At 51.2% G+C, this 22237-nt stretch overlaps 1 protein-coding gene across 1 annotated transcript in view; it reads right to left on the reverse strand.

The window, feature by feature from the left end:
• Positions 1 to 522: 522 nt before the first annotated feature.
• Positions 523 to 22237, reverse strand: part of IGSF21 (immunoglobin superfamily member 21) — a 226341-nt gene continuing 204626 nt past the window's right edge. Inside the window, exons 5-10 of the mRNA XM_039842076.1 lie at positions 11158 to 11273; positions 8766 to 9240; positions 2572 to 2657; positions 1994 to 2186; positions 1553 to 1591; positions 523 to 758 (exon numbers count right to left, since the gene is read on the reverse strand). Coding sequence (XP_039698010.1) covers positions 685 to 758; positions 1553 to 1591; positions 1994 to 2186; positions 2572 to 2657; positions 8766 to 9240; positions 11158 to 11273 — 983 coding nt within the window. The 3' untranslated portion in view covers positions 523 to 684. The remainder of the gene's footprint in view (positions 759 to 1552; positions 1592 to 1993; positions 2187 to 2571; positions 2658 to 8765; positions 9241 to 11157; positions 11274 to 22237) is intronic.

Here is a 22237-nt window from a genome sequence, read left to right on the forward strand (position 1 = left end):
TACCACTGACTTATGTGTGTTGGACCTTGATTGAAGCTTTAACTGTGCTCGCATGGTTTGGGGCTTTTCATGAGCTTTGATGATCTACCCTAAGAGATTTAAATGTCAGATAGCCGCTGCCCTTTTAACAAACACCCGTGGAAGAGACCAACCCGCAGCCTGGAGGTTAGCCCAGTTGACCTGTCCCCTGATGTACAGCTGCCCAATAAGCCCAGACTGGATCAGCTTTCCCACTTCATCCTGAACAGAAACATAATCATAACTGCTTATTGTTGCAAGCCACTGAGGTGTGGGTTGATTCGTTATGCAGCATTGTTATGGCAACAGCTTACCTTGGATTTCCTGAGAGCTTCTGGCAACTTCCCACAGCTGGTTGTTAGGATTTGGGTCGGAGCTGCACCTCCACCCCTCAACCATCTCCTTCGTCACCCCTCCCCCCCATACCTGTCCCATTGCTGGACGCCAGCAGGCAGCCAGTTGCTGCTATAGAACAAGTGGAGAATACAGAGCCACAGACAGAGGTGGGGAAAATCGTTCTGTTTGTTTTAATTAAACCGACTGAAGAAGCCAAGACACAGACAGAAAGAGACTAAGAACAAGACTGGAAATATTTTAGAAAAGAAATGAAAAGCGATCGCAGAGATGTCAGTGCCGGATGGAGTGGTGGGAGCAGGAGCTGGGCCTTCACGTCAGCTCCAGGACCACTGTCAGGGCGAGCACCAAGGTGAGCCGGACGCCAGCGGGGCCAGAAGCGGAACCTGTGTCAGCAGCAGGGAGCAAGGTCAGAGCCTGCAGAGCCACCGTAGTGCTTGCTGATGGGCATGGCGGGGTGTGGAGCCTGGGAACAGCAGAGCTTCAAACCCCAGCAAACAGTCTGAACTTTAGCATCGGGAGGCACTGGGTTCAAATCCCAGCTCTGCCTCCTGTCCCACATAACTGTGTGTCACCTGTTCTTTGCCCTGGGCCTGCTGGGTGGAGGTCAGGCTCTCTAGTGGCCATCAGGACCCTCCAGCGGGGACCAGGAGTGGAGGCCTCCATTGCAAACTGTGAGATCGGCTCCGTGTGGGGCTGGGAGGGCTGGCTGGGCTGACGGCAGTGTTTGGGTCCCATAGGGTGGTACCCAGGTCAAGGGACAGCCTGGGAAGGGCAGTATGAAGGGCTGCAGCAGAGGCATCTGTCTGTGTTCCCACCTGCCCTATAGAGTGGTCCAAAGCCCTAGAACACAACCCCATGATCAATGCTGGACACATTTTCTTGGGGCCAGGGCAGCTGAACTGTCTGAGCTAGGAGCACTAGAGTCGCCGTGGACGGTGGTGGGGACATGCTTGGTCCCTGACAATTCTCAGTGCTGCTTTGGGGTGCTGAGCCCTCTTTATTGTTTCAGTGCCCACTCCTAACCACCTCTGACTCAGACTCTTTGGAACCAGAGGACAATTGCCTGAGGCTTGGGGGAAGGGCAAGGGTAGGCAAATGGGTGATTTGGGGACCAGAGCTTCCTGGAGTCTTGACAGTCACTCACTTTTAGGCAAGAAGATCTGAGGTGGAGACTTACCATTGGAATCCTCCGTTCCTCTTGGAATATTTGGGTTTTCTGTTGGAAAGAACAAAAGTAGGGAGGGATGGCGTTCAGTACGCAGTGAGGGGCTCCCCCTTTTCCAGCGCCTGCTGTGTGGTGTCATGGGTACCGTCTCAGCACGGCCACACAGCCTCCATGGGCTGAGCAGTGTCAGCCCCATTGTACAGATGGAGAAACTGAGGGGGTGAAGCAGTTTGCCCAAGGCTGCCCTGCTGCTAAGGGGTTGGTCTGGGACTTGAACCCAGAGCTCTCTGGTTTTAGCTGCTCAACTATAATGCCTCCCTGTGGGGCACCCTCTCAGAGTGAATTTAGGGGACTCAGGCCTTTGCTGCTCTCTCCTCCTCCTCCCCAGGATGATGCTGGCCAGGCCTTGTCCCCTGGGAAGCCCTGACCGCCAGTCAGTCGGATGCAGCGTACCGAACACGATGAGCCGGGTGTGTGTGTCGGTGGAGCCCAGCGGGTTCTGGGCTGTGCAGCGGTACATGGAGCCATTGAGCTCGGCGGGCACCCGCTCCAGCACCAGCTCCTTCCCGTCAAACTCTGTGCTGCCGTCCAGGAGGCGGCTCCCGACCCGCGTCCACGTGAACATGGGCTCGGGGAAGACTTCATTCTGTTGGCCAGAGCAGGGGAGAGTCGGGTCACAGGTGGAACCATTCTGCCAGAGCGAGAAGGGGACAGAGGCCTGGCCTGGCCAGGGCTGGCAACGCATTCTCCTCTGATGGGTTGGGCGAGACTGCCTGAAATGCCAGACAGAAAACGGCTGGAAAGCGTGTCAAGGTCTATGAGCTACGTCTGCTCCAAGTTCTAGATGTGTGAGCAAAAACACATGCCCTTCTTGTCATTCCTCCTAGAACCCAACTCTGGTAGCCTGAGACCCACGGTCTGGGCTGGGGGGTCAAGTGAAGGGTCTCAGAGCACGCTGCCAGGGATGCTGGTGCGACTCGGTGCCACTCCCACCTCCCACCACCCTCCCAGATGCTCAGAGAGAGGCCGACCTGAAATCCATGGACCAGGATCCTCACTGTGTCCCCGACCCGGGCTCTGCTGGGCGTCATCACGATTTTGGGTCCTTTGGGAGCACCTGTAGGGAGAGGAAGCTTATGCATGTGAGGGGACGGGGGACTGAGCAAGGGAAGGAAGGGCAGGGGAAAAGGAAGAGAACGTTGCAATCCAGCAGTCAGCATCCTCGGGGTCAGTGGCTGCTGAGGCTGGAGCTCCGAGGCATTCGCTCCATCACTGGACTCTGCCTGCATTCATTCTCACTCCTTTCCTGAGCCCCTGTCATGATGCTGGGACCTGGAGATTCAGCAGTGTACAGAATACGGTCTCCACCCTGTGAGGTTCACCCTCAGTGGGAATGAAAGACGAGCACAAGCCGGTGTGACAAGGGTCTGATCAGTGGAGTTTTTCTGGAACCTCTAGGTGGAGGATGGGTAGAGGTGGGCAAGGTGTGGGGGGACCATCTCCTTCCTTGGGCCTCTGTCCTTCCTGCCTCTTTTCCTCAAGCCCTTGTACGGTCTCTTTAAAATTCCCTTCCATCTCCGAGTTTGGGAGACCAGATGCCCAAGGCCGTCGCTGTCATGGGAACTGAAAATATCAGGATGGAAGAGCCACTGGGGTCACTGGGTCCATCCTTTCAGATTTCAGATTGAGAAACCGAGGCCCATGGACAGCAAAGGGGCCTGTCCAAGGTCACCACAGAGACCATTCCCCCCATTTCCCAACTTTCAGGCCAGGACACTTTCCCTCAGAATCAATCAGGCGTTCACTCGCTCATTCTTTTTCAACAAGTAATTATTGAGCCGACCATATGCCAGGCCTTGGGGCAGGGCTGGGGACACAGTGGTGAACAAGACCGAGCGTCTGAGAACTCAGAGCTCATGCTTTAGTAGGGAGACATTTGATAGGCAAACAAGGGCATAGACGAGAAACTATAGGAGAGCGTCACATTATGCAGAGTCAGACCCAAGGAGGTGACATTTCAGCTGAGACGTGAAGCTTGTGTGGAGGGAACAGCCAGGGCATGGCATTGAGGCAGCAGGTCAGGGGGTGATGAGAGTGGGGGCTGGGGACAGATCCTGCAGCACTTCCTGGGCTGGAGGAAGGTCTTAGGGTTTTGGTAGGAGTGCCGTGCTCTGTGCCACTCTCTGTGGACATCTCCCAGGGGTGGGAGCAGGATAAAAGTTTTGTTCCCAGGCCCTGGGCCTGGCCTGGGACTTCCCCCATCTGCCCTTGCCTGCTCCCCTAGCCTCTCCTCCCACTCAAACGCTGAGCAGAAATTAGAGCAGCCGGCAGATGCGGGTGGTCTCCCAGGCACTGCCAAGTTCATTCTCTGAGAAGGAGACCAAAGGACTATTAATTAAACCACAAGCAAGACATCTGAAGTGCCACGCGGGGCTGAGGGAGCCATCAGTGGGGAACTCTGGGCCTGCTTTGAGTTGGGGAACAGCGGGGAAGGTGAGGGTGGTTTTTGTGGCTGCATCCGTTAAGAGCAAGAAAGGAGAGCCGGCCTGGGACACAGAGAGCCAGTTCTAACCTGTTTTGTGTGCCCTTGGACAAGTCACTTCACCTGGCTTTCCCCAAATACAAAATGAGAACAATAATAACAACCCATGCCTAACCGCCACCTTGGTTGTTAGGAATATCAAGAGATGGAAGGTTGAGGGCTAACATTTGTCGAGCATGTACTTAGTGCCAGACCCTGCTCACACCTTGTGCACGATCTCATTGAACCTTCCAACATTTGAGATTGTCCCCATAAGGTCACGAAGGGCTCGAGCTACTTTCTCACCTTCTTTATTAACATTCAAGTTCTGTGTAGGTCAGTTTGCAGGTGGAAGGAACTGCACGGGGTAGTGTGGCCCTGGGTTATTTTTGTCTGGTCTTTTGTCCGGCTGGGGCGGCACTGTGCTGCTGCAGCCAGCAGAGGGCGCAGAAGGGCATCCTTGTCTCTTAGATGAGGGAGCCCCTCCCTGAAGATAAAGTCAGACACCTTTCCTTCGGGCGCAGACCTGGGCACACTGACCCCGAGGGGAGAAGGATTTGACATTTATCAGGTGCCTAAAATGCACTAAACCCCGTTTTAGGACGGTCACACCCATCCTAGTGCATATGAGGCAGGTTACCTTGAAGCCCATTCCGCAGGCTATAAAAATGGCCGTAGGGAGGGCAGTAGTTTGCCCAAAGCGACACAGAAAGGAAGTAGCGGAAGGAGGACTCGACGGCACACAGGTCTTCAGAGGGAAGCCAGGAGCCCAGGGGTGGAGGAGAGGGAGAGCTGATGCCTTCTCCCACCTGGGCAGCCAGGCCCCCTCCCCCGCCACCTGAGCTGCGGTTCCTGGAGGCTCCTGTGTAGAGCTGACCCTTAGGGGTAGAGTGGGGCAGGCGAGGGGTCTGCTCTTCCCTCATTTCTCTAAGCTTGATCCTTGAGCAGCTGCTGACGGACAAGCGCCTTTGCAGCAGATGGCCCCCACACTCACTCCCGCCCTCACTGCTGCGTCAAGATGTTCCATCCGGAAGCCAGGCCAGTCGCTGTCACCCTCGCACTTCTGCCACCACCCTGAAACCCATTAGCAGCTGCGGACCCCGAATTCCTGGCCCCCACTGCCTGCTCCTAGAATACACACCGAGAGTACCTGAAGGCATGTTCTCAGCCCAGAGGCTCTCACTACTCCCCACCCCTGGACAGATAGAAAGAGGGGAGTCCAGAGACCCAGGATTGAGGCCCAGCCTTCTACCCTCTGGATGCATGACTTGGATGAGTCAATTTAACTTGTTGGTCCTCAGTTTTCACACCTAAAAATGGGCAGAATAAGCTACCACCCTGTTTGATGAGTTGCTCTGAAAATGGTAATGGGGAGAGATATGAGACAGTAATGTGAAATGTAAAGTGCTGTCTACCTGCTCAAGAGAATGCAAACGATCCTGGTTACATAAGCTGCCCTCTTTCCCTCTGTGGAGCGTTCTGCTGCAAAAATAGACTTGTGAAATCCCATGGAAAAGATTCTCTAGGCTTTCCCCAGGATTCTGGGTGTTCACTAAGACCATCACTCACCCACCCACCCATCCGTCCATCCATCCATCCGCCTACCCACTCATCCAACCATCCATCTATTTATCCATCCACTCATTTATTCATTCATCCATCCATCCATCCATCCATCATCATCCATCTACCACCTACTCACTCATCCATCCATCCATCATCCATCCATCCACTCATCATCTATCCATCCATCTATAGTATCCATTTAATCCATCCATCCATCCACGCATCCCACCCCCACTTCTCACCTCTCCATCTATCCATCTAGCACCCATACACCTACCAATCCACTCACCAGCCCATTCATTCATCTGTTCTACCCATCTAGTTTTTTATTTATTGGTCACTATGTAGGGCAATGTCGAGGATACAATGATGAATGATAATGGTAACTTATATTTACTGAGTGCTTACTCTGTCACTGTGTTAAGCACATTGTATACACAGCCCTAATTAATCTTCACAACAATGCAGAAAAGTATTAATTAATTGTTATTAAACAAGCATTTATTAAGTAACACATTAAGGATTGTTCTGAGCCCTATATCATGTAAACATGACAGGTAAGGATCCTGTCCTCATGTAACTTAAATTCCAGTGGAGGATCCACGAAATGAGGAAATATATAATATACTTGTAGGTGAAAATAAATACAATGTCAGAAAGCAAAGCAAGGTAAGTTGCTGATGGGTCCAGGAGGAAGAGCCTGTTTGAGACACGGTAGAAGATTTGAGTAGAAGATTTGAGCAGAGATCTTAATGAAGGAGAGATTGAGAATATTGGGGTAAGATTCTGGGCAAAAAGGAAAGAAAGCCAAAGTCACAGAGGAGGAGCTGAACTGGATGTATTCAAGGAAGATTAAGGAGGACCCCGTGGCTGGAGCAGACGGAGCGGAGGTGAATGATAAATGAACACCACTGAGGTTTAGTTTTATATGTGATGCCAGTCACACAGGGAAACACACTGTTCTTAAGTACACAATTTGATGAATCTTAATAACTAGGATGCCTATGTAACTACCCTCCCAGTCAAACTCTAACACATTCCCGTCCCTCCAAAAGCTTCCCTTATGCCTCCCTTCAGCCAATTTCCACTTTCCATAGGTAAACATGGTTTCGATTGACATCTCCCTCAGAGATTTGCTTTACGTTCTAGAAGTTCACATAAGTGGAATCATCAGTATGCACCCTTTGCCGTCTGGCTTCTTCCACTCAGTACGGTTTGAGTTGCATCTACGTCGTTGCGTGTATCGGTTCGTTCATTCATTTGGATTAATGCGAAGTAGTTTGCTGTACGAAAATATCACAATTCTTTTCGTCTACTTTCCTAATTATAGACTCTGGGGCTACTTACAGTGTTCGTGGTTGTTATGAGTGAAGCTGCTCTGAACACTCACGTCTGAGTCTTCGCGGATCTATGTTTTCATTTCTCTTGGGTAAATACTTAGGAGTGAAATTGCTGGGTCATAGAATTGGGGTAGCTCTACCTTTGCAAGAAACTGCCAGTTTTCCAAGCAGCCACGCTGCTCCACACTGCCACCAGATGCGCATGGGGATTCTGAGTGTTCGACATTCGTGCCAACATTTGGTATTGTCCATCTTTTCGATTTTAGCCATTGTAAGTGGTTGTGAAATGGTATCTCAGTGAGGTTTTAGTCTTATTTCCCTGACGGCTAATGGTAATATGCACCTTTCTATTACAGTTATTGGCCACTTGTAGATCTTGCTTTTTTAGATAATCAAGTTGCCTTGTCATTATCGATCGATAGTAGTTGTTTTTATATTCTGCACACACATCCTTTATTGTATATCTGTATTTAGAATATTTCCTCTTAGTCTATAGTTTGCCTTTTCATGTTCTTAAAATTGCCTTCTTATGAGCAGACTTGAATTTTGATTAAGTCCAATTTACCAACTTTCAAATTTTCATTTAATGCTTTTTGTGACCTCTTTAAGAAATCTTTGCCTACCCCGACGTCACGAAGACAAATTTGTATGTTTTGTTCTAGAAGATTTATGACGCTGGGTTTTACATTTAGGTCTATGATTTCTCTCAGATTAATTCTGTGTGTATGCGAAGTAAGGGTCCAGGTTAATTTTTGCCTTATGCTTCTCCAGTTGTTCCAGGGTCATTTGTTAAAAAGACTTCTTTATCCCCATTGAACGGCCTGGACTCTTTTGTCAAAAATCAATCGAGTCTATATGTGAGGGCCTATTTCTGGATTCTATTCTGTTCTATCAATCTGTCCACCTTTAGAGAATTTTGGGTGGGTGCGTATTTGAGTCATGATCTGATTAATATTTTAAATGGATCGATCAGGGTGAAGAATAGAAGAGGGGCCTGTGGAAGCAAGGCACCGTGTGGCAGCTACTGTAACCATCCAGGTGTGCACTGATGGCATTTGGGTTAGGTGATCATAGAGGAAACCACAACAAGTGCCAGGTGTGGGACAGCTTCTGAGGTTGAGCTGCCAGGTCTTGGTGACGGCTTGGACACGGGATATGAGAAAAGAGTGAGAAAAGTGGGTGACTCCAAAGGTTCTTGCTACAGAGGGGTGTCCTCCCATGTTCTATGAGTTCTTGACCCCAAGCTGGCAAAGCTTCCTGACCTTGACCCCACAAGCCTCAGGCCTGCCACGTCAATGACCCTTACCTAGGAACTCTCGCCTGAGCTCATGGGTCTCTTCTTTGATCCAGAAAACCTCCTTGTCACCTCCTATGCCCCTGACTGTGACCAAGAAAGTCTTTCCTGACCTTTCCGTGACCTGACTCAGCAAGGTCCTTCCCCGAAGGACCCCGACTCTTCCTTCCTTCATTTCCCTAGCAGCCCGCCCTGCGCCTTCCTGTCCTGTTTTCAGTCTCGAAAACCTCCCATGTTCTCTGATGCTGACCCATATTCTTGATTCTGCTGCGACCACCCGTGTTCCCGACCCTATTTGGTGAACTCCCCTGGCTTCCCTCCCATGTTCTCCGACCCAGCTCAGCAAACTTCCAGAAGAGCCCCGACCCTGTGCCTCACCCCGACTCCAGTTTGCTTCATCTCCTCCCCATCTCCACAGTGGCCAGCAGCCCAGGGACCTTAGTCTAAGGCCCCCACCCCCCAGCTCTGCAGGGGGCCTGCAGAAGGGCACCCACCAAGCCTTACCCAGCGTGACCTCTGCCTGCATGGGCATCGACAGCGCGGGGTGCTTGACCTCACAGCTGAAGAGGGCCTCGTTGTCGATCTGCGGGTTGAGCGTCCAGGTGAGCAGGGCGCGCACCTCCACGGTGCCGTCGCTGCCGGGGTTGTGGCTGTGGCGCAGGAAGTAGACGGGCTCGGCGCTGTGGACCCAGCGGGGGAACTCGCGGCTCACCACTGTCTCTGGGACGTTCTCAGTGGTCGGCTGGAAGAGGATGCTGGGGTCCGGGGTCAGGCCGTGGGCAGGGTGCTCCGTGGAGGGACGCCCGCCCCGGTTCTCAGTGTTCAGCAGGGACAGCGACCTCTGCACCTTGGTGTCGTCCAGGTCCCGGTGCAGGAGGCTGCGGAAGGGCCTGCTGTCCTGAAGGGGGCCAGAGCTTGCAGCCAGCGGCTCTGACAGGGGCACTGCATCAATCGGTTCCCCATCTCTTTTGAAATAAACCTGAAATTACAAGGAGGGTGTGGGAGAAGTTTTCGTGCCAAAGACTTAGACCTCCCAATGAACTCCCAGGAAACGGCCACAGGGGGCCAGTCCTTCCGGAGCCGCCTCCTCCTAGGAGCCTTCCAGATGGACCTCCCTTTGTTCCTTTTTCTCCAGCACCCCAAGACTCTGAGTCAGCTCTGTTCAGTGGGGATACAAAGGCCCTGGTGGCAGAGGCTAAGCTCATCTCCATCACTTACCGGCTGACGGGCCTCTTTGAGCCTCAGTTTCCTTACTCGTACAGGGAGAATAAGAGCAGCTACTTCGTGGGGCTGTGGGACGCTTACAAACAGTGTGCAGAAAGAGGGGCCCTGGACACAGCCTGGCAGCCACCTGGGCTCCAAGGGGTGGTCCACGCTTACCTGGGGAGAGCAACTGGTTGAAGGAGAAGGTGGAGATTAAATGTGATGTCAGCAGAGGAAAGAGTGAATGATCTCTGTGCGTATGTACGTTTTGGAGGTTTTGGAGACAAGGCAGAAACAGGTGTGTGTGCGGGAGGGAACTAGGTGTGGCAAAAGCGAACATTTTCTCGCTTTCTCTGCTAGTGGAGAGTTCAAGTTTTGAGAGGCGTCGTCTAATTTAACTTGCTGTCTTTTTTTATTTTGGTACATGCGCCGAGAGGCCTGTGGAGATGGGGTGTGTATATACATATATTTTTAATAAGTCAGATAAATAAATAAATGGGAGACAGGGCGTTAAGAGAGCAGGAAACAGGTCTGAGGATGCCGTCACTGCTGCTGGGGGGCAGGGGGCAGGGGCAAATGATGGAGGATTATTTGAGGGGGGCAGGAAGAGGGGTATAAAGGCCAGGGAGGTGGAAGAGGTGGGAGGTAAATGAAATGTGCAATGCAGAAAATCTGTCAGAGTTTATAGCTCCAACGAAGAATCTCTTATGCACATAATAGCCTGCTTTGGGTTTTTTCTTTCTTTTCTTTTTTTTTTTGGAAAAGTGCTTCAAAAGCAGGTTTGTAATTTATATCAAAGAATTCTTTCAAGTTCTGAAGTTCCAGGCAAACATAAGATGCCTGGAATATGGGGAGATGGGGATCTTTTATACATATATTTGAACATTTTATTGCCATGTCTTAAGTGGCAGGAGCGGGCAGGTTGGGGGAGGGGGGTTTTCCCACATGCCCAGGGCTGTGAGGAGCCTTTCTTTAGGCCCTCTGGAAAAGCTTTTCTTTTGGGAAAAAGACTAACTTGCTTGATTTTAGGAAGGTCAGATCTCTTTATGGCTCCAAAGGGGAGAACTTGAGTCCTGCTTTCACCCATTGCTGGCTTTGAAGCTTCTTTTTAATCCTTCTTCTTGGGAATATAAGGTGTGGGTGGAGGGTAATGGGCCTCACCAAAGGCTTGCCTCTGTACACCTACCTACTGCCTTGCCTGTGCCTCTGCACACCTGGCTACAGCCTTATCCCGTGTCTGTGCACACCTGCCCAATGCCCTGTCTTGGGCGGCTGGTTCTGTTTGGGCTTAGGTCCTGGGTGAGGATGGCCTGAGTCCCTCGGTCTCCCCACTGGACCGTGCCTGTGAGACAGTCAGGGTTTGAAATGCCTTGCCTCCTCATCTTGAACTCTAACCTTACCTATCCACCCCTCACTGATCCTCGTAATGTAAGAAAGTCTCAGGGTCAAGATCTGAAGTATTATACAATGTCAACACTGGAAGAGTCTTGGGACCATGCAGCCCATAGGTTCTCTGTTTGGGTTCGTGGGACGCCAAGGGTGCTTCGGGGGTCAGTGAGGGCAATGTGCCGCCCTCTCTTCTTCATTCTCCGGAGTGGGCACCGTGGTGATACCTGCAGCTGGACAAGCCGCGGAGGAAGGTGACGGGGTCTGGCAGGGACTGAGGAGGAACTGGCACTTCAGGGGTACTCACCGTGGGTGCTGGTTTCCCTCCAGACACGATGCAGACCAGCGTGAAGTTCTGGGCCTGATAGCGGCTGAAGGGGGCTGGTGTGTCCGCAGCCACCACTTCGATGGAGGTGGGAGGAGCTACCCAAAAGGGAAGCACAGGAAGACAGAGGCTTAAGCGGAGATTCAGGAAAATTGACTGATTATCTAAGATAATGCTGGGTGCTGAGCGGGGCTGAGGTGGGGAGGTGGAGCAAATGTTGCACAGCTCCAGGAGGTGACACTGGCTTCAACCACAGTGAGATTGATGTCTTTCCTGGGGTTATGGACGAGGGCCCTGCCTCCCGGGGCTCACAGGCTGGTAGATAAAACAGCATGAATCGAGAGATCGCACAGTTACCGTGCTAAGTGCCCCAGTACTGGGAGGTGTGACAGAGTATAAAGAAGTCCGACCCAAGCCTGAGGAAGTGACATTTGCTGTGACTTGAGGAAGCAACGTATGTGGATGATAGGACCAGCATCGCAAAGGCCTGGGGCAGGTTGGCCCAGGGCAGGAGGGCTGGGAGGCAGGCCGTTGCCATGGGAATTCAAGGAGCCGGGGGAAGGTCGTGCCCAGCGGGGCTGGAGAGATGAGCAGGGCAGCTGACAGCGGGGCCACCACTCGCTGGGGCGGGTGATTACGGGCTTGTGAGAGCCAACTGTGACATTTTCAGAGAATTTTGTGAACTAGTTGTTCAACCGCTGCTAGCTTGACACGGGCCACAGTGGCGTCTCTACACCATGGAAATCAGCCAGGGCTACGAATCAGGGTTTTTGTTTGTTTGTTTGGGTTTTTTGTTTTTTTTTTTTTTTGCTTATCTGTTTCTTCCCCTGTCCCAGGCCCCAGAGAGCGGATTTGCCAGCACTCTACGGTTCGTGAGGTTTTCTTCTTTACCCTAAGAGCAGTGGGGAGCCATCGAAGGTCTTAAGCAAGAGCAGTGACATGATTCGAGTGGCATTCTGAAGAGACTGGAAACAGAGTACGAATTTAAGGTTAAACGATTGGTCGTTTAGACTACGGTGAGGACAGTAGAGAGAAGTAGATGACTTTGAGAGACATTGGGAGCGAGGGGGCTTCCTTCCCGCTTTCCCTTTTTCCAGAAGCTGGCTCACTTTGGTTGGCCCCGCCTCCCACCAGCTCACCTCTCTGCTCTCACCAGCTGCCACCGGCTGCTTTGCCAAAGCCCGTGCTCCCAGGCACTGCGGGGTGTTGGAAAGGGCCCACGTGGAACCATCAGGCACTCCTGGGTCCAAGTCCCAGCTAAGTCGGCATCACCTCCGTGTCCTTGGGCAAGTTGCCAAAACCGTGAGCCTCCCCGTTCCCCAGTTTGTGAAATGGGAATCATACTTGGCAGACGTATTTGAAAAAGAACCAGCTAATAGACCGGGAAAGGTCTCAGCGCGTGGCGGCAATTTCCCATTCTTCTGATTCCTACACTTTTCCCCTTCTCCTTCCCCCTTGTAATCAGCAGGACAGTAGCCGGGATCTTAGCCCTTCCCTTGGGCGGGGCTGTCAGTTCTGGCTTGTCCCGCCTTGCGCCTTTGCCCTTGCGTAAGAGCAGTGGGGGGACGTAGAGAAAGTGAAGCAGCTGGGCCTTTCCTTCCTGCAGGGGGCTTCACTCCAGTTCAGTTTAAATTAGACAAGCATTTCCTGACACCTACGAGGTGTGGGGCATGATGCCAGGTGTTTGGAGTGGGCGCCCGGTGATGGAAGAGACACAGGACTGAGAAGCTCCCAGTCTGGCAGAGGCAACGGCAGCCTGGCAACTCTATTTTAAGTTCTAATGAAAGGAAGCCAGGTACCAACCGTTCATCCTTTCAGGCAGCCACCATGTGCTGTCAGCAGGGGAAGCAGACAAACAGGAAACAATGGGAGAACAATAGAAGGAGAATTGTAATTAAGTATAAGATGGGATGAAACAGATGGTAATGGGGTAGAAATTCCGAGAGGGGAAAAATGCACTAGAACACTTCAATTTACCCAGAAGTTGCAGATTCTGCAATCTAACTTTTCGAGAACTCGACTGAAAACTTGGATCTCGCAGCAAGAGCCAACAGTGGCCAACACTCACGAGTCAGGAACTGTTCTGAGCCCTAACCTGTGTTAACTTGCTTAATCCTCACCATAGTCTATGAGGTGAGTTTATCGATTCCCATTTTACAGATGGGGAAACTTAAGAGGTGAAGCAACTTGCCTGGGTTCACAGAGTCAGGATTTGAACCTAAGCGCCCTGGCTCTAGAGCCCAAACTCTGACATAAAGCTGTGGCACCTCAATCTTTGGAAAGAAAGAAGACACTCATACCCACGGCTACCTTTAGCCTTAAGTACATATTTTAGCCACTGGGATCACTCACTCATCTGGCACAACTCAACCTCCATGGATATCTTAAATCCAGAACCCTCGGGTTTGGATGCCCTAAAGATTAAGGGACCATGCCAAGAGATACGTAGAACCTTCCTTATAGGATTGCTTTGAGGAGGAATACATGAGATGATGCTTACAAGATGCCTGGTAGATAATAAGCCTGCAATACAGTTTAGCAATTTTAATTAATATTATTTGTATCACTGATAGAAGGAAGGTAGTCAATGACAACGGTTGAGAGTGTGGAGTCTAAACTCGATTACTTAGGATTCAAAGGTCAGCTGTACCACTTATGGGTCTGTGACCTTGGGTAAGTTATTTAACCTCTCTGAACCTCAGTTTCCTCATCTGCAAAATGCAATTATATGGTACTTTTGGGGATTCAATGAAGTAGTACCTGAAAGTGTTTTAAAACTGTACCCAATACGTATCAGCTGCATCTTCTAGCAGTATGAGTTAATAACATTCTTTCTTTGAGGCTCCTTGCTACAGACTGGGAGAATAAAACTCAGTCTGTGCATTTGGGGCACTCATGGCTTCGTGGCCACTCACCCGCATGGTTACTGAGCACTCAAAATGTGGCTTTTTCGAGTTGATATGTGCTGTAAGTGTGAAATACACACTGCATTTTGAAAACAATTTTAAAAAGAAAGTTGAATATGTTATATTGATTACATGTTGAAATAACATTTGGGCTATATTGGACTCAATAAATATATTATTAAAGTTAATTTCACCTTTAAAAACTTTTCTCAAAGTGGTTATTGGAAAACTTACGATTACATATGTGGCTTGCGTTGTATTTCTATTGCCTAGACCTTCCATTTTACAGGAAAGCAAACTGAAGTCAGAAAGAGGGAGAGCTTTGCCTATGGTCACTCCAGGAGTCAAGGGCAGAGCCTGGACTGGCCCCCAGGCCTTCCAAATCCTGGCCAGGGTTCTTTGCATAGCGTGGGTGCTCCCCCCAACACACATACACACACACACACAGCTGTGTGTGCACATATCCCCATTCTGGAGATCTACACCCAAGGCACACACACCACCCACACAGACCCTGATTGGGAGCTGTGTTCCTGTCCCTCGTTATATTTCTGAGCAGGTGTTAGCAATACGTACAGTTAATCAAGCTCATAAGACAATAACAGATTTCAGTTGTATGGACGATGACACAACAGAGCTGCTAATATCAGTGTGGACAGCCCAGGCTTCCCACATTCTCTCCATTGACAGAGCCCGCAGTCACTGTGTCCTAGGAAAACGTCACTCTACATCTTGCCTGGTGCCGGGCTCTGCGTGAAGGCAGTCACGGAGTTGCCTGCACCTGGGAGTCCCTGGCTGCGTATGGAGGCTTCACGCCACACATCACTACCGCCCTCTCTCCCTCCTCCTCTCTTTCCCTTCCCTCTGTCCCCCACAACCACCTGCTTCGTAGGCTTGTCATCTACAGCCTTCCTCCACTCTGAGTCTTCCCAAGGGCATCCCATCCCCACCTCCATCCCATCTCCTCTCCATTTCCTTCTCCACCTCCATTCTCACTTCTGCCCCCATCCCCTTCTCCAGTTTGATCCCCATCCCTACCTCTGCCCCACCTCTATCCCCACCTCAACTCAATCCTTGTTTCTGTCTCGATCCCTTCCCCATCTCCACGCCTACCTCCAGTTTCATCTCCATCCTATCCCTGTTACACCCTCTGACCAAGGGCAAAATGAGTAGCCCCCTTATGTGCCCATGCTTGGGACAGATTCCATGGCCCTGGGAGCAGTGTCCAGCCAAAGGCAGACGGCCAGCTGCAGACACAGGCGTCAAGTCCACAGAACGTCCTGGTCAAGAATAATCCTGAGTTCAAAGTCAGGCTCTGGCATGAGCCGTGGAAAGCAGGGCCAGCCGGCTGTGATCTAGGTGGTATATAATGGCAAAGAATCATCGATGAAGACTCCTGGCTCATCAATCTCTCTCGTACGCTTGTGTGACAGTGTCCAGCGCACCCACCATTACTGCCTCATTCCTTCCGACTTTGAGATTGTGTCTTCAGAGATGTCTGTGCCAGAACGATGCTCTCCTGGGGGGTGCGGACCACGCACCGGAAATGACCCTCAGGTGAAGAGACACGGAGCAGGCATGTGTGGCTTGGAGAGGGAATAAATAGTAGTTGTCGCAGTGGCAAGAACCTAGACATGGGTGAAGCTTCGGGATTTACAAACCACTTCTGGACACATTCTCACACTTGTGTAACACCAGCTCCACGCAGTAGGAAGAGCCCCCAAATCCTACGAGTCCATCACCATGGTCAAACGGAGTCCACTACCATAAACTCCCCTGAATCCACTGACCCCAAGTCAAGCAAGTGGACCTCCCAGTTTATGTTTGTCTTTGTCTTAAGTGAAGACAATTGCTGCTAGAAATTTCTTTGACCAATTTCATCTAGTGTCAGGGAAGGTTACATGGCTTTGCATCCGACACAGCTGCACGTTACAGCTAACCTCTCCCACGTCTGTTCCTTGGCCACCAGCGGAGACCGGAGTTATTATTTTAGACTCCACAGTTAAAATTGACTCAGTGAGGTAATGGTCGGGTGATCAGTCTTATGAAATTAACCCTGAAATATTGCCTGCCTTTGTCTTGAAAGCAGAACTTCGTTTCGGTCATCATAACTCACTTTGGAGATAATGTGATGGCTCTTTGCTCTGTAAACCATGCCGTGGTCTTTGCCCGTTCTTGTACAAACCCCAGCATGTTTGGAAGGAGAAGCCTGTCCCATGCCAGTGGGTATCTACTAGAGTTCACTTCTCTCCCCACCGTGAAGACCCCCGCCAACTCCCGCCGCAGTCCTGGCTCTAATAGAGTCAGACCAAGGTTCCAGCCCGGGCTTAGCTACCAACCGTCCATGGGGACTTGGGCAAATCTGTTGACCTCCCCGCCCTGCGTCAGTCTTCCCATCTATAAAACGGGTTCAGTAGAACATACCCTGCTGACCTTTCAGCTTCCAGGATTTTTTGAGAGGAAAAGCATAAACAGAAAGGGATTATTTATCTTACCTCTTCGATTGCCCACACCCCTCCCTCGGCTGAGGGGGGTGTAGAGGGGAGTTTTGTGTCCTCCCTGGAGTGGCCATTGTCGGGAGGAAGGGATAATCTGTCCTGTTCCTTGGGTACCACTTTGTGATGGTGCTTAGTACACTTCTGCTCTGAGTGTCATTTATCACGGGGTGGTAATCAATTAGATTTGGGGAGGGCGGGAGGGGGAAAAAGACAAGTTCAAAATTATATTATTTACAAAAATCCATTTTTTCTCTCAGCGTGCCTGCTCTATTGACTGCCTTCTTTTTCAATCAGCTCCTAGTCATTACACTATATTTCAAAAAAAAAAAAAGAAAAGAAAAGAAAACCACCCCCTTAATATAAAAGTGTCCATGAATATAAATGTGCCTCCATGTTCCCTATTTTAATTTCTTTCTGATTTTTTTTTTTTCGGTCCCACATCTCAGTTTTTATTTTCATCTTCTCTACCAACCTCTCTCTGCTTCTTTAAGATACTGCTTAAAAGATGATCTCCTCCAGAACGCCTTCTCTGCTCCAGCCACACTGAGCCGCCCAGGGCTTCTTCCTCACCTTGCTGACCTCCTCTTTGCCCTGCACGTAGGAGTCCTTCTGCTGGTTAACTGGGCCGCATCCTTTAGGGCTGGCCTCAGGCGTTGACTCCTCCAGGCAGCCTTCCAGGACTTCTTCAGACCTGGTATGGCTTATCCTCTGAATTCCGGGAGCATCTTGCTCCTGTCACACACTCATAAGTGCTTATCATTCTGTCCTGGGTCCACGTCTACTTCTCTACTAGACTTGTGCTCTCCGAGGGCTGGAGTTTTGTCTTTTTTCAACCTCATCTCGGAGCTAGCGCAGGCCTGCCACACAAAATTCATTTCCAAGTCCTGTTTGATTCCCTCCTTCCTTCATTTCTCCTAGCACAAGCAAGCGCGCAGCCTGTTTGTGAAGGAATCCCACAAAACCATGAGATGCTGTGGGCCCATCTCTGGCCTATCTATCTTGATCCTCCCCCCACTCTTATATTCCAAACGCACTGAGATTTTTTGTGTGTGTGGGAGTCCACGAACAGCCTAAGGTCATCCGAATCCCGGGGCCTCTGCATCTGTTGCTTCTTCTGCCTGAAGCCCTTCCCTCAGCTTTTTGCATGGCTGGGTCCTGTTCATCTTTCAAATGTCACCCTGCAATCTAAGCTGGGTCCCCTTTGGATCGTCTGTCACAGGGCTGTGTCATTTCTCCATAGAGGTCGTCATAATGTGTCGTTGTTTCAGATGTTGGTTTGTGTACTTGTCTTTTACGCCGACATCCTCCACCAGAATGTGAGCGCCATGAGGGCAGAATGTGGTCACATACCAAGGTCTGACTCATAAGGATTTGCCCGATAAATATTTGTCAGATGAATGATTGGATGAGTGCGGGGAGGGACCCAGTCATCCTGCCCTCCAGGACAATTTGGAAGGGCTGAAATCTCTGGCCCCACCCAAAGCCCCCTCTCACAGCAGATGCCAGAGGAGGCAGATCCCACAATGGGAGGGAGACTCCAGCGAGAAGGGAGCGGGAAAAAGCACAACTCTTCAGTTTACGAGAAAATTAAATATTGAACTGAGTAGTAACAGCAGCCAAGGGGAAAAAAAAAACTGACACAAAGCCCCCAAATGGAGCCACCATCAGTGACAGGAGAGAAAAACGCAGCATCTGTGCTTCTGTGGGCTGCAATGGGCCCTTTTACGTGGCAGCTGCTGAGCTGAGCCCACCTCTCCCTCCGGCTTGAAAGCTGTGGGAGCCCATGTGCTGATGCAATGGATAGGGGATTTGGGGTCTAGGTCATTGCCAGTGTGGGTGGACGCTGCCCAGGATCCTCCCAGCCAGGAGATGGGGGTCCTTCCGAGTGGAGCAGGGTTGTAAGGGAGCCCGGTGGCTGCGGGCATAATCCATCCTCCCGCCTCCTACTCCATGGGAGCTGGCTGGCAGCACCCACTCACCTGCTTCGCCCCTCCCCTGCCAGCTGTTGTGCTTTCGTGGTGGTGGAAGATAAAATTAACAACCCCAACTGGAGGCTCTGGCTGACTGCTCTGGGGGAGCAGCGGGGGGACTCCTGGGGGGCAGCATGTGCAGCAGTGAATAAGTGAGGTTGGGCAGAGTGGGATCCCGCTCAGGTTCTCAGGTTACGCTTGATGGAGAAACAAAATCTCTCTCTCTCTCTTTCTCTCTCTCTCTCTCACACACACACACACACACACACACACACACACACACACACACACTCAAAGGAGCGGTAGGGAGGCCAGGCACAGGTGCTGCTGGATCTGGTACTCTAGTGCTGTTTTGTAGATGATGCTTTTAACCCGGTGGTTCTCAAAGTGTGGTCCCCTGGGCTAGCAGCATCCACCTTCCCTGAGAGCTTGTTAGAAATACAGACTCTTGAGCCCCATTCCAGACCTGCTGAATCAGAACCCTCAGGGTGGGCTGGGGTGGGGTGGGCTCCAGCCAGCTGGGTTTTAACAAGCCTGCCAGAAGACTCTAATGCAAGCTCATCATGTGAACCATTGCCTTAACTTCTGTAAGCTGCAGTCTGCTCAGTTCTAAATCGAAAATAGCAAGCCCCACTGGATGATGGTGTTATGTGAACTGAGGACCTGTTTTGTAGTAGCTGCTCAGTAAACAGTAGTGAAACTTATTACTGCCTGGGAGGGCAAGACTCAGGTAGGGCAAACCTCAGCATGGCTTCTCCAGGCCTCAGCAGACAGGGCATAGGCAGAGTTCTCCAGGGACTCTCTGATTCTGCACTGATTGGGTCAAAGGACCTCAGATCCCCAAAGCTCTGCCCCCACGAGCTGTGTAACTTTCTGCTCATGCTCTGATTGGCTGTTTCTTAATGTTCCCAGTTTTCTGATTGGCTTCCTAGGCTGCCAGTCCCATGTGGACCCACCCTGCACCTGGGGTTTGCTATCTGGAGATAGCCTGTCTGTGGTCACCGTGCAAGGCTGCCTCAACCCTGCCATGCCAGTGTAGTTTATGTGGCAATAGAGCAAATGTGTTCAGGCCCTCGATAGGTGCCATTTCTGTGGAGATGAAATCTATGGGGTGTGACATGAAACCGTTTTAAATAGCAGCAAGGTGGCTATTTAGAGGATGTTTTCAATGTATCCCAGAGGTATACATTACACACTTGGGTGATTTTACCACGAGTCATACTGTAGCTTTATGAAAGAAGCCTCCGGAAGCCCGCAGAAGCCTGGGGAGGCCCTGGCAAGTGGGGAAGTATATTCAAGACCTGGCTTGTGGCAGCGGCACCCAGCTCAAGTTCTTCCTGCTCAAGTTCAAATTCAAGGCTGCTCTGTACAAACCCCTACTCCCCCCACCAAAAGAAAAGCAGTAGACTGAAGCTTGGAAACTCTGGGTGGACCTTACCCCCCTCCCTCTTCCTCCACTCTGGAAAACTTCTGCCTCTTCCAGCAGAATTTGTCCCTCTAAACACTGGGCCTTGCTATTCTGGGGCTCAGAACAGAATTTACCCCTGACCTTCTCCACCCAGGGCCTGGCTCCAAGATCACTGCCCTTCTATTCCCAGGCAGGGTGTCCCTTAGGGAGTTGCCAGCTTCCTGATCCTCACCCATAAAGTTAGGGCGACACTGGTGCCTGTCTCATGTGGGGCGTTTGTGAGGACTGAAGTACATGGCAGGAGCAACCCCTGCTAAACTCACAGCAGAACCTCCACCCCTTATCCCTGGTCTGGAGCCTTCCCTTCCAGCAGGAGATCTCCCAGAGGGCTCTGTGGCCAGAGTCTTTCCTGTCTTATCAGCATTTTAAAATTGATTTCCAAGTTAGAGGGCAACTAAATCATTCTTGCCACTTACTTCTCATAAAGCAATTTCCAGGGGAGACCTGGGGGAGGGGAGGAGTAGTGGAGAAGGGTTTTTATGTGGGAAGGAGGTTGTGCATTCAGTTTTTGCAATATTTTACTATGAAAAATTTTAAACCTATCTAAAAGTTCAAATATTTGTACAATGAACACTCTTGTGCCCATCTCCCAGGTTCTACAATAAACAGTTAAGTCTCCTTTGTCGCACACCCATTAGATTGTGTCTTTTTCAAGAGCTGGGTGAGGCAGAGCCAAGCTTCAGTCCAATGGGATCCAACTCCTGGCCAGGGCGGAAGGGCTTGATTTGAGGGAGGGGGGAGTCTCGGAGATCCAGCACACATGGCCTCTCCCCTGGCCTTGCCCTGGTCCCGTATGAAGTGCTTTGCAGGACATCTGGTACTGGAAAGCTCATGGACCTATTGGCCGTCAGATCTGTGAACAATAACCTCCATCGCTGGGCCTGGAACAGTGGCCGGCCTTTGTCTACACGACTCATTCTGGCCTAGGAGCTTATCACGCTACGGACATTGGTTCATTCTGCTGACCAGGGCTCAGCACAGGGCAGCATAGGTGTGCTGAGTTGACATTTGCAGAGGTGACTGGTCCACAGCCACTCAGCCAGTAAGGACCAAGGTTAGGACTCGAAACCACATCTGGCTTAAGCTGTCAGCCCATGCTCACAACCCTGCTCCTCACCAGCTGTCACTCACTCTCAGGGACTTAGTTTCCTCTGAGACCTCGTGATGGGGCTGGACTAGGGGACCCCTAAAGTCTTTTCCAGTTGGAAGAGTCTGTGGCTCTGTGTGCAAGAGGCCTGGAGGGTTCCAGGTTAGTGGAGGAAGACCTCCTGACCAGAAGTCAGACAGCGGACTGGTCGGCAGAGAGGAGCTCAGGTTCTCCCTGTGAGGTAACCTCAGCGGTCGGAGTCTGTCCTCTGATGGGCCTCGGGTCCACGGGAGAATCAGCTGGGAGGGCGTGGCTGGCACCATCGTCCCCCGTGAACACTCTCTCTACCCTCAGTCCTGCTCCCAAATCCCCGGGAGCTTCCCAGGCCCATCCCAACTCCTGTGGTCTCCTTGGACAGACATCACTGGATTCAGGGTCTCACTGTGGTCTTGACTTTTGTCTGCCTGTGCCAAGTCCGGTGGACAGGCAGGGCCAGTGGCGACCTGACACAAATGAAGAGCCTTCCCAAAAGGTCCTTTCCTCACCTCCCCAGCTCCTGCCAGGACTGGGCACAGCAGTTGGCCTTATCTGGGCTCAGAAGCTAAGCTGCTATATCGTGACTCTGCTACCCGTGAGCTGGGTGACCTTGGCAAGTCACTTACCTTCTCTGTGCCTGTTTCCTCATCTGTAACATAGGGGTCATTATAATATCTACTTGACAAGGTTCTTGTGAGCATTGTGTGAAGTACTTAGACCCTAGCCTGGCACCTGGTAAGCACTGAATAAATGTCAGCCATTGTCTTTTTGTTGCCGTTATTAATCATCTCCTATTACCTACTCCTCACGTGCGCTGCTTCAGGGTCCTGCCACAAAGGAATGCTCCCTGCTTTCCATGCTTTGCTGCTCACACACCGTCGCCTACAGGGCTCCTTCTGCCTGAAATGCCTCCTGTCCTGTCCTATCCCCAGGATACAAGACCCAGCTGTATGCCACCCACTCCATGAAGCCTTCCTGATGCCTCCTCCTGGAGGAGGCTCTCCCTCCCGAGAACTCCTACATCCCTTAGCCTGCACCCTAGTCCTCTCCCATCATCCTTGTCTTCCTTCTGCCAGAATTCGGGCAACCCACGCCCT

This window comes from Pteropus medius, unplaced genomic scaffold, assembly GCF_902729225.1.
Source record: "Pteropus medius unplaced genomic scaffold, Ma_sr-lr_union100, whole genome shotgun sequence".
In the NCBI taxonomy this organism is placed as follows: domain Eukaryota; kingdom Metazoa; phylum Chordata; class Mammalia; order Chiroptera; family Pteropodidae; genus Pteropus; species Pteropus medius.